The sequence below is a fragment of the Hippoglossus hippoglossus genome, chromosome 15 (genome assembly GCF_009819705.1).
Source record: "Hippoglossus hippoglossus isolate fHipHip1 chromosome 15, fHipHip1.pri, whole genome shotgun sequence".
Taxonomy (NCBI): Eukaryota; Metazoa; Chordata; class Actinopteri; order Pleuronectiformes; family Pleuronectidae; genus Hippoglossus; species Hippoglossus hippoglossus.
In genome coordinates, this window is record NC_047165.1 from 4,550,077 (window position 1) to 4,566,851 (window position 16,775).

Below are 16,775 nucleotides of genomic sequence, written 5' to 3' on the forward strand. Positions count from 1 at the left end.
AGCAACAAAGCTACGGATGAAAACGTTCTTTGGTTCATTAAAGATGTTGGAAATATTTTCCAAGCTGTTCGGTTGAGTACTTTCATTTAAAAATAAATTCTTCTGACATCTTCCGTTGTTTGGGGATGGAAGGACACATTTGTCGGCCGCATTTGTCAGAGCCTTCGAATTGGGACATTCTTATCCCGCTGCTGTGACGTAATTGGTCTACAAATGAGGCTTCAGAAGGATGCGGCCCCTGAAGTGAGACACAGTTTATTTAATTTGAAACTGCTTATTATACAACTGAAGACAAACGAATATCTGATAGTGTTTCCTTTATTTCTTTAACTTAATCTTTAACCTAAAGAAAATAGTTTTCCTGCTCCTCCTTTCTTGTCCCTGATTCGTAACGTTTAAATAACGACTCGTGATGTTTCATGTTTTGTTCTCTTTAGACGAGTTCCTCGTTTCCCTCCAGCGAAAGTGTTCTCAAGTTTTAAGAAAAAGCAAAGTGTTAATATGAATTAATTGTGTGTTGAGATTTATTTGCAGCACATTTTTGCAATTTTTCTGTTTGTATTTTTATTGTCTGTTGCTTTTGATTGAATTCTTCTGTTGTGTTTTTTCCAGCTCAGTTCTCAGAGTGATGTGACAGGGGTTCGCTGTGAGTTAAACATAAATGTGAGATTGAACCCAACTTTAAATTTGACTGTTTACTTACCCTCTCTCCATATGGTAAGAAAAATACTGTGTCTTTAAAGAGCGTGGATGGTAGTTTCTTTAGCTAATAAAACTCTGGTTTTGACATTTCAGTGAAAATAATACATTTTTAGTCAAATAGATAGCGGCTTTTGTCTTGTACCATCTGAAATAATTGTATATTAAAATGTTACTTCAATGCTAAATCTGCCTTTGTTATTATGAACAAATGGTTTTGGCATGAATTAACATTTTTAACAGGCAGTTAGGTGGACAGCACAGGACGGAGTTTACCGACAAATGTACCAAACTATACACAAACATTCTCAAACATTCTCAAACCACAGCGTGACCAAAAAGTTTGGAGAGTATTCAATTACAGCTAGTTTTTAAGGATCATTGCTGCCAGATTCAAGTACTGAGATTGGGTGTTTTTCCACTTTATTGGAGCTAAGCTAACCTCTTGCCTCCAGTCTTTGTGCTGATCCAGGCTAAACACGTCCAAGACCCATGAAAGTGTTTCCATCTGATATCAGATTTGGATAATATCTTGGTACAGTGACAATCAGTAGGATTTTCCAAAATGTCTGTTTTCTTTCTTACTCAAATCCCCTCATGCTGGAAGCCCTGAGGCCTGCAAATGCACTTTTGTTAAGAAACAAATTATTTTTAATGGTTTTCAAAAGGTCCCCGTGTTCTGGTGTTGTTCAGTTTGTTTTTATCTCCCTCTCTTTATTTCATTTTCCTATTTGCATCTTTAAATTGTATATTTTGCTGAAAGGTGATTTAGTGGAATGTGATTGTGATGTTGTTGGTGTTCGTACCGGCGGTTAAAAGGGATATTGTTGTTGATTGTAAAGTGGCTCTTGAAAAGCCAATCGTACCTGTTGGTCTGTGTGGAGTTAACGAACATTCCCCAACAGTCTAATTGAATGTTTTCACAAAACACGTACGGATTTCCTCTCATGACAGATTTTCACCAATGCAACCAAGTCAACAAAACCTCAACAAAACTTAAACTAAAGATTGTAGCAGTCTTAACCGATAAAAAGCTGTAATGTCGAACTGTTCACTAATCTGAGCCATGCTAGTGTGTCTTGTGGCTAAGCTAGTATTTAGCTAACATTACTAATATGTTGTAGATGCTAACTGGGCTGTTAAAGTGTTGTAATATTAGCAATAAATAATCCAAATTAAGGCTTTACCAAACCATCTGTGGGGCCAAAGACTAAACTGGCTAACGAAGAAATAAAATAAACTGAGGCAACGTTACTCAAAATGTCTTAAACTGGTCTGTTCCATTAACTAGTTTGCCTTTAGCTCGAACCTCTTTACGTTAAAGCTAAACTACAACAAACTTTAATTAGCTAACCTATAACCTTAATTGAGATTAGCTGCTTTAGCTTGAACACAGGCTAAAACCATATATTTCAGCGGATAAACTGTTAGCTACACTTTGTGGGTAAAGACTAAACTGGCGAACGTAGAACTAAGATAATCTGTGAGGCAACGTAAGTCAAAATGTCTAAAACTGGTCTGTTACTTTAGCTTTAGTTTACCTTTAGCTAAAAGCTTTTTACATTATAGCTAAACTACAACAAACTGTTAGCTAACCTATAACCTTGATTAAGATTAGATGCTTTATCTTGAATACGAGCTAAAACCAAATATATTAGCAGCTTTACTGTTAGCTACACCAACTCAGCAATTTTTTGCCAAACCAAACAAGCTTTGTTGGTAAAGACTAAACTGGCTGATATAGAACTAACTTACACTGAAATGCAACATTACCCAAAATGTCTTTAACTGGCATGTGAGTTTAGCTTTAGTTTACATACAGCTAAAATATTTTCACTTTAGATAAACTACAATAAACTGTTCAATTAGCTGAATTATACCACCAGCGTAACCTTATCAAGATTAACTGCTTTAGCGTAAATACATTGTTGTAGTTTAAAGCCGGAAGGATAGATAATCAGATTACATATTCTGAAAGGTTCAGCCCTACAACTTTCAAACTGCGCTGATGGCTTTGATTCAAATATGTATATTCACTTCCATCCTGTTAGCAACACAAACCTCAACCTCTGCATATTTTCCTAATATTTTCTGCTGGAGTGTGATGGCAGAAAGTGCAGTATATGGTAAATCAGCAGTATAATGCAGTAAATCTCCACACCGCACAACAGTGTAGTAATGATACTGAATATAAACGCAGGTGTTTGATATAGTAGTTCTTGTGTATTGAAGTTTCTGTTCCGAAGGGTTGATGTTTGAAAATGGGAAGAGGATTTATTGATGATTTGTCACTCCTGTGTTGGTCTTATTTATTTTTCTAAATAAATATCTATTATTCAGTGTGTACCTCTTCATTTGTGTCAAAGAAGTTTTGTGGGCGAGTCCAAACTTTTGTTCAGCGTAAACTATTTATATGAAATATCTGTTTCAGGTGAAAAAGACAACATCACATTGAAATAGGTCACAGATGTAACAGCTGCGGTTACAACAGTGAAAGAGTTTTTCTAGACTCTGACTTTTTTCCCAGACATTTTGACAATTCCCGAAATTAGAATTCTTAAAATGTTGACTTTATTCTCAACTTTTCACATTTTTCTCGACATTTTAACTTTATTCTTGAAAAGAAACTCTCAGATAAAATTAAACTATAATTTAGTTCAACTCTGTTCTCGACATTTCAACTTTTTTTAAGTTCTCTCGGACACCGTACATATCAGTACAAAAAAATAAATAAAACTACTAAGTGACATTTTGACTTTTTTCTCAACATTTCTACTTAATTATCGAAACTGAAAGCGTTAAGAAGAAATTATCCTGACTTTTTCTCGACTTTTCCACTTTATCTTGAGATATAAAAATGTCTGGAACATGCCTTTGTGTTTCCTAATACCTGAATGATCTTTATATGAACCTTTATATACAGTCTATGGTATGAACCTGGTTTTATCTTTATATAGAGTATATGGTATGAACCTGGTTTTATCTTTATACACAGTCTATGATATGAACCTGGTTTTATCTTTGTACACAATCTATGATATGAACCTGGTTTTATCTTTATATACAGTCTATGGTATGAACCTGGTTTTATCTTTATATACAGTCTATGGTATGAACCTGGTTTTATCTTTATATACAGTCTATGGTATGAACCTGGTTTTATCTTTATATAGAGTCTATGGTATGAACCTGGTTTTATCTTTATACACAATCTATGATATGAACCTGGTTTTATCTTTATATACAGTCTATGGTATGAACCTGGTTTTATCTTTATACACAATCTATGATATGAACCTGGTTTTATCTTTATATACAGTCTATGAACCTGGTTTTATCTTTATATACAGTCTATGGTATGAACCTGGTTTTATCTTTATATAGAGTATATGGTATGAACCTGGTTTTATCTTTATACACAGTCTATGATATGAACCTGGTTTTATCTTTGTACACAATCTATGATATGAACCTGGTTTTATCTTTATATACAGTCTATGGTATGAACCTGGTTTTATCTTTATATACAGTCTATGGTATGAACCTGGTTTTATCTTTATATAGAGTCTATGGTATGAACCTGGTTTTATCTTTATACACAATCTATGATATGAACCTGGTTTTATCTTTATATACAGTCTATGGTATGAACCTGGTTTTATCTTTATATACAGTCTATGAACCTGGTTTTATCTTTATATAGAGTCTATGGTATGAACCTGGTTTTATCTTTATACACAATCTATGATATGAACCTGGTTTTATCTTTATACACAATCTATGATATGAACCTGGTTTTATCTTTATATACAGTCTATGAACCTGGTTTTATCTTTATATACAGTCTATGAACCTGGTTTTATCTTTATATAGAGTCTATGGTATGAACCTGGTTTTATCTTTATACACAATCTATGATATGAACCTGGTTTTATCTTTATACACAATCTATGATATGAACCTGGTTTTATCTTTATATACAGTCTATGAACCTGGTTTTATCTTTATATACAGTCTATGAACCTGGTTTTATCTTTATACACAATCTATGATATGAACCTGGTTTTATCTTTATATACAGTCTATGAACCTGGTTTTATCTTTATATACAGTCTATGAACCTGGTTTTATCTTTATACACACTCTATGGTTGTATCCTCCAGTCTCTGACTGACTCCTGCCTCTTTAAATATAAACCCAGCTCTTGTAAATCCACCGGCCTCCCCCTCCTCCTCCTCCCGGCCTCCCTCCTCCTCCCGGCCGCCCTGCTGCTCTGCCCGGCCCGGGCACCGGAGCAGGATCCCGGACTACGGGCCGTAGAAAGTCCGCTCGGTGTGAGACAGTTCACGGAGCTTCAGTGAGAGACTCAGCGGCAGGTTTTCACTTCTTTACCCGTTTCCACACCGTCTCTGTCGGCGTCTGTCCCGCTGCTCAGTCCGGGTTTAATCCCTCCACCCGCCCCGCCATCATCTTCACCAGCCGGCAACAAGTGGCACCGCTCGCCCGGCTCTCAGCGCCGGAGGCCGGGTCACACCGGGAGCTGTCCCCCGCTGAATCTGCTGCTGGTCAGTTAGACTCCAGGCCTGGAAATCAAGTGTACCTGTTTTTATAACTTTAACTTATTCGGTTAATTTTATTTGCAGGGTGTTCGCTGGGTTCTGTGCACGGTGCGGCCCTGCTGCTGGGCGGAGTGCGGGAGGCAGCAGGAGCAGGCGGGCGGTGACACACCTGAGAGCAGGTGAACAGTAGAGTCAGTTTATTCAGCTTCAACTACATCAGCTACAAACACTGGAATTCAACCTGAAAAACTGTTTGATTATCATTAAAATTAGGTTTTATTCATTCATCTTTATGTTTATTCATCTAAAAGTAACACTAGACATTAATGAACATGTGTCCAACATGTGAACATGTCAGATTCAGTCATACAGGACAGTTTTCATCAGCAGGTCGATAAAAATATAAACATATAAACACAGGTGAAAAACACAGAAGCACAAACGGAGCATAAATAATATATCAATGAAATAACTACGACATGAAGGACAGAGGCAGTAAAGAGGTCAACAGGTGATAAAACAATTCCAAGCACAAGCACATAAACATAAATACAAAACAGACACGCATACAATTACTAGTAAGATGAGCAGTAAAACAATGACAATGTTAGATTTATAGTTTTAAAACGTAATAGTTCTTTCTTTACATTTACTTCCTGCTCACTGCAGCGTTCAAAGACTATTTAAAGATCCTTTTGAACATATTATAGTTATATAATATAGTTATGGGATCAACATGTTAAAACAGCTCTCAGGCAAAATCATTAAAGTTTGGAAAAGGAAAATGTGTGTTTGTGTGTGTGTGTGTGTGTGTGTGATCCTTTAGCATTATTAAAGCTGCACTGACCCCCGAGCTCTTGTGAATAGTTTGTCATTTTAAACAGCTTCTTAACTGAGCTGCTTGTGGCAAAGGTCGGATCAGTAAATAAAAATGACCTGATGAGGAGGGAGGAAGGTTACGGACCGAAGACATGATGGCTCCTAAAAGTGAAGCCAAAATATCTAGATTGCCCCCCGGTGGCTGGTTGCAGTCATAAACCCACCTCCTCAATATTAGCAGATGGGACATGGACCAAACCCCCAAAATTCAAGATTGGCTTGCCAGGTATTTGCAGCCATAATAAATGTTTGTCAAAAATGGATTCCTTAGTTTTAGGTAGTTCTTATCACACTGATGTTTGTTCAAGTGTTCATGTTTCTGATCAGTTTGGTTTTAATTACTTGTTTGATTATATCCAACGGGCTAAAACATCCTGATTGACAGCTGAGACTACCTCTTGATATATATGTAGTTTATCCGCGTGACTTTGATTCTACTGCACAATCACTACTGCACAGACTCCAAAAGACATCCAAAGGGCAAGATGGCAGCACCCATATTTGAAATATTTGGTCTCAATTTACAGTTAGAAGTGGAATCCATATTTATTTGCAGTCTATGGTTGCTATCCAGTGAACTCAGAAGAAAATAAAAAGTAACTACTGCGTTCTTACATATTTTACCTTAAAAACCATTGTGTGGTTGCCAGATGCATGCTGGGAATGTACCATCTCCAGGTTGTCTCTGTCAGATTCCTCTGTGACAAAGGCATCTAAACTTAGCAGGTGATTTAAGAGGCTGAGCAGCTCGGGCTGTCCCTCTGTTACCTACATACGTTTAAAATGTCAGTATTTTTCCACACAGTGGCCATGTCTGTCCTGCCTTCAACCCACAGGATTCATAAAGATGGACGACATGACCGTTCCCAAAAGTGAAGCCAAAACATCTGGATCGCCCCCTGGTGGCTGCAGTATAGGTCATAAACCCAGTGCTGGAGGGAGTACAAATAAATAGACCAAATTTATTCAAGTAAAAGTACCTCATCAACTCTTCTGCTTGTGTAAAATTAAGTAATTTCTTGCTTTTGAACATACTTTTAAGTATCAAAAATATAAGTACTTGCTGAGTGTAGCTAGTCTCTGTGGGGGCCTCCTCCTAATCCATTTTATTTGTACTTGGAAAAAGAAATCTACTTTAAAGTACAGATGCGTAAAAGGTTTATCTAAATACAGTAACAAAGTAAGTGTACTTCGTTACATCCCATCACTGCTTAAATCCTGCCCTCTCCATGTTAACAGGTGGGACTTGGACATAATTTAATAGTCAAAGTACATGTCAAAATAATGAATAATCAAATTAATGAGGTGAGTATAAATGATAAAACTAAGATATATTTCGGTCCTCTTCACATGAAACCTCACACATACTGACCACTCAGCAGTGTGTGTGTGTGTGTGTGTTTGTGTGTGTGTCAGGAAATCCTCACCTGTTGTTATCACCTGCCAAAATAAAAGCCCCACATGCATCTGTTACCGTGCCTCAGATCTGCCTGTTGTCACTCCTGCACATTATAACACTTTACTCATCCTCAGAATGTTTTCACACACACCACTGATGCTGTGATTTGACAGGATTTATAGTTTAAAACACATCAGACTCGTTCCCTCATTAGTTTGTTTTGATTCCCTCCCGCTGCCCAGATTCTTACTACAGCACCAGATCTGGATGAAAGCATCCCCCAACAAACATGTCCTGCTGTTTACAGGATTAAGATTGATCGTTTGAAACATTCAACACTACGTCTATGTTTAGTTTGTGTTAAATCGTTCAATCAGAAATCTCCCGGGGGGGCGATTATTCAGGAAAATAAAGATGATGAATGAAAAAGTGAAGGAAACTAAACCTGAAACAAAAGAATCTGTTCGGTCTCGGTTTGGTCGAAGGCAACTCCGGGAGTGATATGTGGTGGCAGGATTTGAACCCGCGACCTTGCCGTAATAACCATCTGCCACTGACCTTTCAGGAATCGAAGACACTAAACTTGTGCCCTTTCTGTTTCAGCTTTATCGTCACAAAGGTAATGAGACGTTTCCTGGCGTCGCCCCTGATTGGATCCGAGGGAGACCCTTGGCGTTATAGGGGTGAGGGTGGGTGAGGGCGGGGGTGTCTAGAAGAATCTGCTGGGTCTATATTGGCCCCGGTGAATCACGGCGAGCCGGACATACCAGGGGTCCCCTTTCACGCCATATAAGTCCAACCCCCCCTCCTTTCCCCTCGGCCCCCCTGCCATGCCTCACCCTGCCTCACCCTTCCACCCCCCCCCCCCACACACAATGCCACACAGTGCTATCTCTGGCTATTCTTAGGCTGTCACTTCAGCTCGTCTGAGCAGGCAGGTCCTCTTCTTTCTCCTCTCTCTGCTTCTTCCTCTTCCCTGACTCGTTCTCTCTGAGTCTTTGGGCTTGTGTGTTGGTCACAGTTTTTTAGTGTCACGTCAGTTTTTGTGTCTCACACCTCTCACCTGTCTCCTTTCAGAGGCTATTCGGCGCCGGCCCTTCGCTCCCGTCCCTTCCAAAAAAAAAGTTTGGTTCAATTGTCGTCGACCACTTCAGAGGATCTTTAAAGTTTCACCTGGAAGAATGAGCTCCTACAATGTGACGCTGCCCGGCCCCGGCCCCTGGGGCTTCAGGCTGCAGGGAGGGAAGGACTTCAACATGCCGCTGACCATCTCCAGGGTAAGAACCAGCTGAAAAACTGACACTAAACATCTTATTTGCTGAAGAACAAGTGATGGAATCTGTTGGTGCAGTAAGAAAATCATAAATAGCGATTCAGCTCAAATTGAGGTGTGTCTGGATCTTGAAATAAGACAGAACGAGGCGGGTCGGCTGGGGGAACGAACCAGGATTGCAAAGTCTCTGATTGGAGATTTTTCTGCATGTTCTGCACCTCATTTCCTGTCGTCTCTTCCAGCCACTGCAAACAAAATGTAACTTCTTGTGTACACGGTTCTATTTGTTCACGTGTTTTCAGAAAACAAGGTTCCACAGACTTGTAGGAACGTGATGATTTGATAAGGAGATGTCTGCAGTTGTTTTTCATTCATTCTGATTCATCTGAAAATGGAAATCAGCCTCAAAGACCTCCGTCTGTCCATTGAAATGAATGGAAACCAGTGTAAAAAATCTGTCATCCTTTAAATCTGACCCTGCTGTGTTTTTGATTCATTTTGATAATAAGCACTGATTTGTGGTGGATTTTAAACCCTGTGGCCCCTTTGTCGGCCCCCGTCAGCCCCGGAGGGCGTGACGGCTGCTAGGATTTGTCAGGGAGGCCGAAAGCAGAGCCGGGGCCTAAAACTGGAGCTGGTGTTGGTTTCACAGCTTCGTCTCTGAATAGACGGAGCAGGAATAAAAAGAGAGGAAACACTTCTCTTCCCTCTGCTTCACCGTGCGCTTCTTCAGTCACAGATTATTTACTGCAACTGTTGTCTGGATGCTGGGATCCTTGACCTTTGACCTTCTCTCTGTTGGCTGCTTGTTGGGCTTGAGGTTCATTCTGCTTCGGCTAAATGTCTGAAAGATGCCAGGGAGTTCATTTTCTGTTTTCTTTTCCCCAACACAAGCTCTATACGTCCATTTTTTGTTGGTGTTTAGCAGGGTTACAATCAATATATATGTATATTGATTGTGAGAGGAAATCTGCAGATTTTCAAGGTTGTTTATATGTGGAAGTCTATAAAAAGCTGTTGCAAAACAGAAAGGCGTAAATGTTCTTTGATTGAAAAATGAACAAATTAGTATTTTCGTGTACAGGGACGTTTCAAGGGACTTTGAGGGAACCAGGCTAAATGGACCTGGGGGGCCCTGCACAAGTCATTGTCATTTCTGTGAAGTAACGTGATCAGCTGTTTGTCTCCTCTCAGCTCGGGGCCCCAGTCAGTTGCCTGCTCTGCCCACACTGTGGTTGACCATGCACAACAAGTGGAGAAAGAAATATGTGAGTAGCTTAATGTCGCTTTAACCCCTCGTGATGTCATCAGGGTTGATCGGGGATGAGCATGTGCGTAGTACAGGAAACACGGGAGGACCCTGGAGGCGGAGGATGTGAATGAGATGATGAGTGGACTGGATGGATGGTGTTCTAAGTGTCTTCTCTTCACTGTGACCTCTGATCCCTTGTGTGCTGCATGTTCATCCAGCAGAAACAACATGGAGACTGTTTTAAAGCTGCCACTGAGGTGACGGAGGATTTAGTTTTTGGGTGTTGGTGATCTGACAGCTGAGCCTCAGTGGAGGAGCAGGCTGATGGAAACATGTTTCTGGGTTTGAGGAGCAAGGAGCCTAAAAACATTGACATCGATTTCTGGAAAAGATTTGATTCTGAGAAAAAGTAATCCTCAGAGAAGAGGGTGTGAAGTGGTCTGAGTGTGTCTGCTGCTGCAGATGAGAGGTTCACACAATGATGCACATCTCTGACATTTTTAAACAACAAGAAAATATATCATATATTCTCTACATTCACTCTCAGCTGTTGAGTGATGTGTTCATGCTGGAAAAGTGACTAAATTAACACGTTTTTCCTCAAAACTGGCACTTTAATAAAGAAAATGCTTGATATTTGAGTTATAACTGACATCATCGCTGTGCACAAAGAAAATTATTAATGGTGGTGAAGACCTTGTTCAAAAGATGTGAGGTTAATATCAAAACAGCTCCAAACAACAGGCAATCAGTGCTGGTAGATTGTCTGATGACGCTGACGCAGCAGTGTCTCACACACACACACACACACACACACACGCACACACACACACACACACACACACACACAGACACACGCACACACACACACACACACACACACACACACAGCAGATGATTGCTGCAATTTGCATCACACATCTCACCCTTCAAACCCTCAGACATGAAACATATATTTTTAGATTCCTTGAGACTTTCCACTTAACTCAGATGTGAATTGCAGTTTATAAATCTGCTCAGAAATCATAAACTTAGCTGCAGAACTTCACTGATAATTATAAAAATCAATATTTGTGACTAAATGTAATTGAGTAGTAAAGATTACACAGTTCAAGACTTCCCTGGGAAATGTAGTTGATGAAAAGATAACTCACTGAACCTGACTTTACGGCAGGTTTAGGTTTAAGGATTTTCCAGAAGTGGCTGTTTCAGTTCAGGTTAAACAAACAATAGTATTGATAAGTAATCAATCAATGATGTAATCAATGCAATCAACGAATCAGAAATTGATCATCTGTCTGTCCTCAGTCACACAATGACGTCCAGCAGCTGCAACACACACACACACACACACACACACACACACACACACACACACACACTGTCAGCAGGCTCAGTCATTCAGGAACAGCTGACGAGCAGCTTCCCTCTGTTCGGTCCTGTCTCTGTTCCTGTTACATCACCATGCAGCCATCTTGGAAGCTGTTTTAACAGTGAGAAAGATTTTACTGGTCATGAAACATCACATGTTGAATCCAAACAATCCGAGGAGATCATTGGTATGATGGAAATTCTTTGAATATGAAGAAGTCTTCATATTTTAAAAGTTTCCTGCTGAACATTGGAGATAAACACTGGTTTTTAATAACTTCTGAGTCTTTTTAACTGATCTCCAGTTCAGCTTCACTCTTCAACTTGCTGGACTTGATTCTGACAGTTGAAGCTGTGACTCTCAGTCAGTTCCACACTTCTCACAGGAGATCGAAGTTACATTCAGGGAATGAAAGAGGAAACATTCTCCATATTCACACTCACTGAACCATCAAACTAAACTTTAATCAAGATAATACATTAAGATAAAATGTTGCTTTAATGTGAGGAAGCTTCTAAAGTTGTGGTGACTTCATGGACGTCAGTGTGTATTCACCAACGTCTCCTAATGGATGGAGGTTGTGGGGTCTGCCTGACAGACTCTACTCAGGGTTCAACAGAGCATGTTTTCCATATATTCCATCAGTCACCCTGCACAAAGTCGGTACTGTAAATCTTTGTGTGTGTGTATGTGTGGACAAGCCTGTTAGACACACATTCAAACACACAAATCTGCAGCTGTTCACTGCAAATATGTTACTATCCAATGACGGAAATAAACACGCACACACACTTTGTTTGACAGATATCTGCGTCCCCATGTTCGGTGCCATGTGGTGATAATCTGCCGTCGTTATGACAGCTGTGGATTTACGCTGCGTTTCCTGCAGCGCCGTCAGTGAGCGTCTGGATAAGCGAGGGACGGCTGACGCTTCCCGTCATCCCTCCGGGTTTGGTTGGTTGTTTCCACAGGTTCAGAGCAGAAGGTCCAGGGAGCTGAGAGGAGAAGGTGGGATTGACGGGAATCAGAGTCGATCTGCTGCTCTTTACCCAGGGGGGTGTATAACAGTATGTGGTGAACATGTGAATGTTCCCAGATTTTATAAACATGTTCTTCATTTTGATTCTTGTCTAATGCAGAGATTCACTAACTCCGAGGGCCTTTTCATGTTTCACACATCTCCCGTTTTCACATTTTGAAATGTGAAGACGTGGATGTCCTCAGATTTCCCGGCAGGTTTCCTCTCAGCTCAGCTGCACTGATCTGCTGCAGGTTAAGAAAACAGCTCTTTTCTTTGCCGTATCGCTCAACTGTGAAATAAAGCAGAATGACATTTCCTCTGCGGAGCCGTGTGAACCTGCGGCCCCACTGAAATGTCACAGACGCTCTGAGTTTGTGGTCATGAGAGAATACGACGCTCGGAGGAGAGAACTTCATCTGTTCCACAATGATGAGCACAAGTAATTCTCTTATTTTCTCATTAAAACAATGTTTGGACTACAACAAAGATGGCTGAAGAGAGACAAATAGAAAAGACCAGCCTGAGTATCACGTACTAAATACATTTTCTATATTCTAAGATCAACTAGAAAAGAGTTTGTTTCAGTCTACCTGAATCAAAACTTTCAGACAGAGTAAAAAAAAAGGATGAATGAGTCTTTTTCTTTTGAAACTCACTTGTCTCAGTCTTTCATCATTTAAGTTCAGACCTGATTTCACAGATGTCTTTACAAGAGGTGCTGTGGCTTAGTTGGTTAAAGTGCCTGTCTAGTAAACAGGAGATCCTGGGTTCAAATCCCAGCAGTGCCTTTAAACTATTATATTTATCTATGATGAAGTTCTGTGTTTAACATATAGGTTGTTGCATTTGCACAAATTAAACAGTCTGATCAAAACACTCACTGTCATATATTCAGGCTGTTTTCATGTTTTCCATCTTCTCCTAAACAAAACTTCACAGAAACAACTTAAGTCGCTCTGACTTTACAAGACACGTTTTTGTCGCCCGTTTTTATATCATCAAATAACTAATTAAAACCAAACTTATCAGAAACATGAACACTTAGATCAGTGCGATAAGAAAAGTGGATTAAATATCTAATAAAAACATGAATGATGGAATAAATACTGCAGCTGCTGAAGGACGTGAGCTCAACTTCACCTTCACATTCTCTGCATTTTGAAATAATGAAAAACATTTTGTAATCACTGCAGATTTATTCAGATTTTCGTGTCAGTGTTGGAACATTAAAGAGGAAACGTTCATATCAGTATTTGACACTGTGTGGATTTTAGTCTCAATACAGACACAGAATAATAAAGTTATTATTGCTTGATGAGATTTGCCGACTCAGTCATACAGCAAACATGAACAGCATCAGTTAAAATGTTCTGCATGACGGTCTCAGGCAGTCCACACTGTTCAGCCGACGCTCAGCCAACGTTCAGCCAACGCTCAGCCGAGTGTCCTCTGAGCTGCTCTAATAAAGTTTCACAGTCTGTGTGAAAGCTGAGCTCCGGCTGTAACACATGGACCTGACTCAGCTCTCATCGCTGCGTCCTGTTACAGCTGCACAGGTTTCCCTGAGCGTCCTGAAAAGGATCCATGTTCTAGTCACTGTACTTTACTGAAAGAATGACCAGGATTTCTGTCGGTGTCACTGCAGTTTATGTCGTCATGTTACAGAGAGGAAGATAATGGGAGGCAGCAGGACCAGAAACTTAAAGTTGGTTGTGGGAAAGTCAATCAAATGATCACAAAGACATGCAAAGCGACGCCAAAGAGACAATGAATGGCTACAGAGATGCCAAAAGATGCAAAACGACCACAAATTGTGACAAAGCGACTACAAGGAGACAAAACAAATATACATAGATACACTGTGACAGCAAATAGGCACAAAACAAATACACAGAGATAGAAAGTGACTACAAAGAGATGCATTTTGACTTCAGAGATGCAAAGAGACACTGAATGACATCAGAGAGACCAAAGAAGCAACCAGAAGTTTAAGTGTGAGTTACTGTAGCATTGTGTTACAGTAAACTAACGTCAGTATATTGTGTGTTTTAGAGCAGCAGCCTCCTCTGCTCACTCAGACCTGCAGTGTATCAGCGAGCGGCTCGAGCTGCTGACAGCAAGGAGGCTGTTTTTAGCTTCTGAAGGTCACTGAGACACACACACACACACACACACACACACACACACACACACACACACACGTCTTATCAGTTACCTAACTGTTGCGTCTCACATCTACTGTTACAGTGTGTCGCTGCTGTCGAGTCTTTGTGTGCGTAAGAAATTCCAGATTCACATTTTTATCTCCAATGGACCCTTAAAGAGCGCCGCAGACATCATGACATCACTTCCTGTGGAGCTGCAGCTCAACTGAAACTCAAACAGTGTTCACTCTGTGTTTCACTGACATGTTTACAGATACATTCCTAATATTGCCTTGTTCTAGAATGAATGAGATAAGAGATAAGTGAGGATTTAGTAGGAGACTTTTTAAAGTAGCCCGAGGCGCTGTGGCTTAGTTGGTTAAAGTGCCTGTCTAGTAAACAGGAGATCCTGGGTTCAAATCCCAGCAGTGCCTGATTTACTCATCTTCAAAGATGCTATCTTTTTCTTTCAGCAAAAAAAAAAGAACCTATTTCATTACCTCTCTTAAGGAGATTCTATTTTAGTTTTTTATTGTGGAGGTCTGAGCTTCACTGAGTCACATTCTAGTTTGAAATACGCTGTTACAATTTTCATAGTTAACCCAAATCAAACGTTTGATTAACACTGGAAGAAAACCTCTTGGTTTTGGTAAAGACCCAAATTAATGAGAGTTAAATTTGAGAGAAGAAGAAGAAGCAGATAAGAAAGACGCTGAGGGGATGCGACCCAGAGAACTCAACAGCACTGTGTGGATGTTCACAACTTTCATTAAAATAGCTCAAAGCTGTGAGATATCTGGTAACAGCAGACATTTCATTACTTTTTAAACAAGTATTTGAGGCACTGCTGGGATTTGAACCCAGGATCTCCTGTTTACTAGACAGGTGCTTTGACCAACTAAGCCACAGCGCCGCCTCTACTTACATATTTAGGTCTAACTCATATCTGAGCTGATATACATAGGATAGGACCATCCATTGTGAGTTTTGTCATCCTGTGAAGACACAGATGAACACAAACAGTCAGTAACTAAACCAGAATCATGACGGTGGACGAGGTCCAGTTACCAGTGAAACCAACCACAGACAGAAACTGGTTCCTCACAGAGCAGATCTGCCTCCATCAGCAGGAAACTAACGATGGCTGCTGCTCAGTGACCAACTTCATTTTAAAATCTTTTTATCATATCTGTGTTGATGGAAACTGAAGCGTCCTCTGGATCAGACAGATATTTTCTGCTGAAATGTTTTGATGGTTTCACACGTGAGATTTTCCTCTTTCCTCTTCTCAGTGGTTCAAAGTGGACGAGTCATGTTTCGGAATTTAGCAATATCTGATGACGGTGGTGGATGTTTATGTTTCCACATCACTGTCAATTAAATCTGACGAAACCCGACGCACACGATGGAGAATTTCAGACGGAAAAATGCTTATTTGTAAAATAGAACCGTATGAAATTACAGTGTTAAAGCTGTGGTGGTGATGAGTCTAAAGAGAGTTATCAGCTCAATCTGCAACTTCCCTCGATTTTTTAAAGTCATACTAACATCAAGGTGAAGTTGGGCTGGTGTTACTGGTGATGAGGCACTGCTGGGATTTGAACCCAGGATCTCCTGTTTACAAGACAGGCGCTTTCACCAGCTAAGCCACAGCGCCTCCCTTCCTCTAATGTCAGATTTACTTTTAATTCAGATCCGAGCTGACAGACTAATCACAAAACCAGAAGAAGACAATTGTATTTAATACACTGCTGGGATTTGAACCGAGTCCTGTGAACTTGACTGTTTTCTGCTGAAATGTTTCGGTTGTTTCACATGTGAGATTTTTCCTCTTTCCTCTTCTTCGTGATTTGAAGTTAAAGAAACATTTCTGGCCTCAATAACAAGTTCAGCGTATCAACTTTCTGCTGGAAACCAAAGGACAAATCAATCTAGTTGTTGCAGTTTTTGTCCAACACGTTAGTTTTGGTTGTTGCTCATAAACGTTTGATGAGAGACTGAAGTTTACAGGACCTTTAGATTCCAGTTTATGTTTATAACGTTTTTTTCTGAATGAAAGCTGTGACTGGACACTCTGGTGCTGAGCCCCTCTGGTACATCACGTTCACGCCTGAACCCCCCCGGCTGCTCGTCTGTGTTCGCTGACTGCAGCTGATTTCAGGGTCACTCAGCCTCCA

At 40.2% G+C, this 16,775-nt stretch overlaps 1 protein-coding gene and 4 non-coding genes across 10 annotated transcripts in view; 3 read left to right on the plus strand and 2 right to left on the minus strand.

Moving 5' to 3' along the window:
* The first annotated feature begins 5,220 nt into the window (after positions 1–5,220).
* LOC117775082 (LIM domain-binding protein 3-like) overlaps positions 5,221–16,775 on the plus strand; it is a 38,187-nt gene continuing 26,632 nt past the window's right edge. For 5 of the 6 annotated variants that reach the window (XM_034607914.1, XM_034607916.1, XM_034607917.1 and 2 more), the window contains exons 1-3: positions 5,221–5,264; positions 5,343–5,437; positions 8,614–8,813. In XM_034607914.1, the coding sequence (XP_034463805.1) occupies positions 8,718–8,813 (96 nt within the window). In that variant the 5' untranslated portion in view covers positions 5,221–5,264; positions 5,343–5,437; positions 8,614–8,717. Of the gene's footprint in view, positions 5,265–5,342; positions 5,438–8,375; positions 8,475–8,613; positions 8,814–16,775 lie in introns of those variants that run through there. The other variant, XM_034607915.1, reaches the window with a different exon arrangement.
* On the plus strand, positions 13,169–13,242 carry trnat-agu. Its single transcript has one exon. It is a non-coding gene; the product is annotated as a tRNA-Thr (tRNA).
* trnat-agu lies at positions 14,959–15,032 on the plus strand. The gene has a single exon. It is a non-coding gene; the product is annotated as a tRNA-Thr (tRNA).
* Positions 15,438–15,511, minus strand: trnat-agu. Its single transcript has one exon. It is a non-coding gene; the product is annotated as a tRNA-Thr (tRNA).
* On the minus strand, positions 16,182–16,255 carry trnat-ugu. Its single transcript has one exon. It is a non-coding gene; the product is annotated as a tRNA-Thr (tRNA).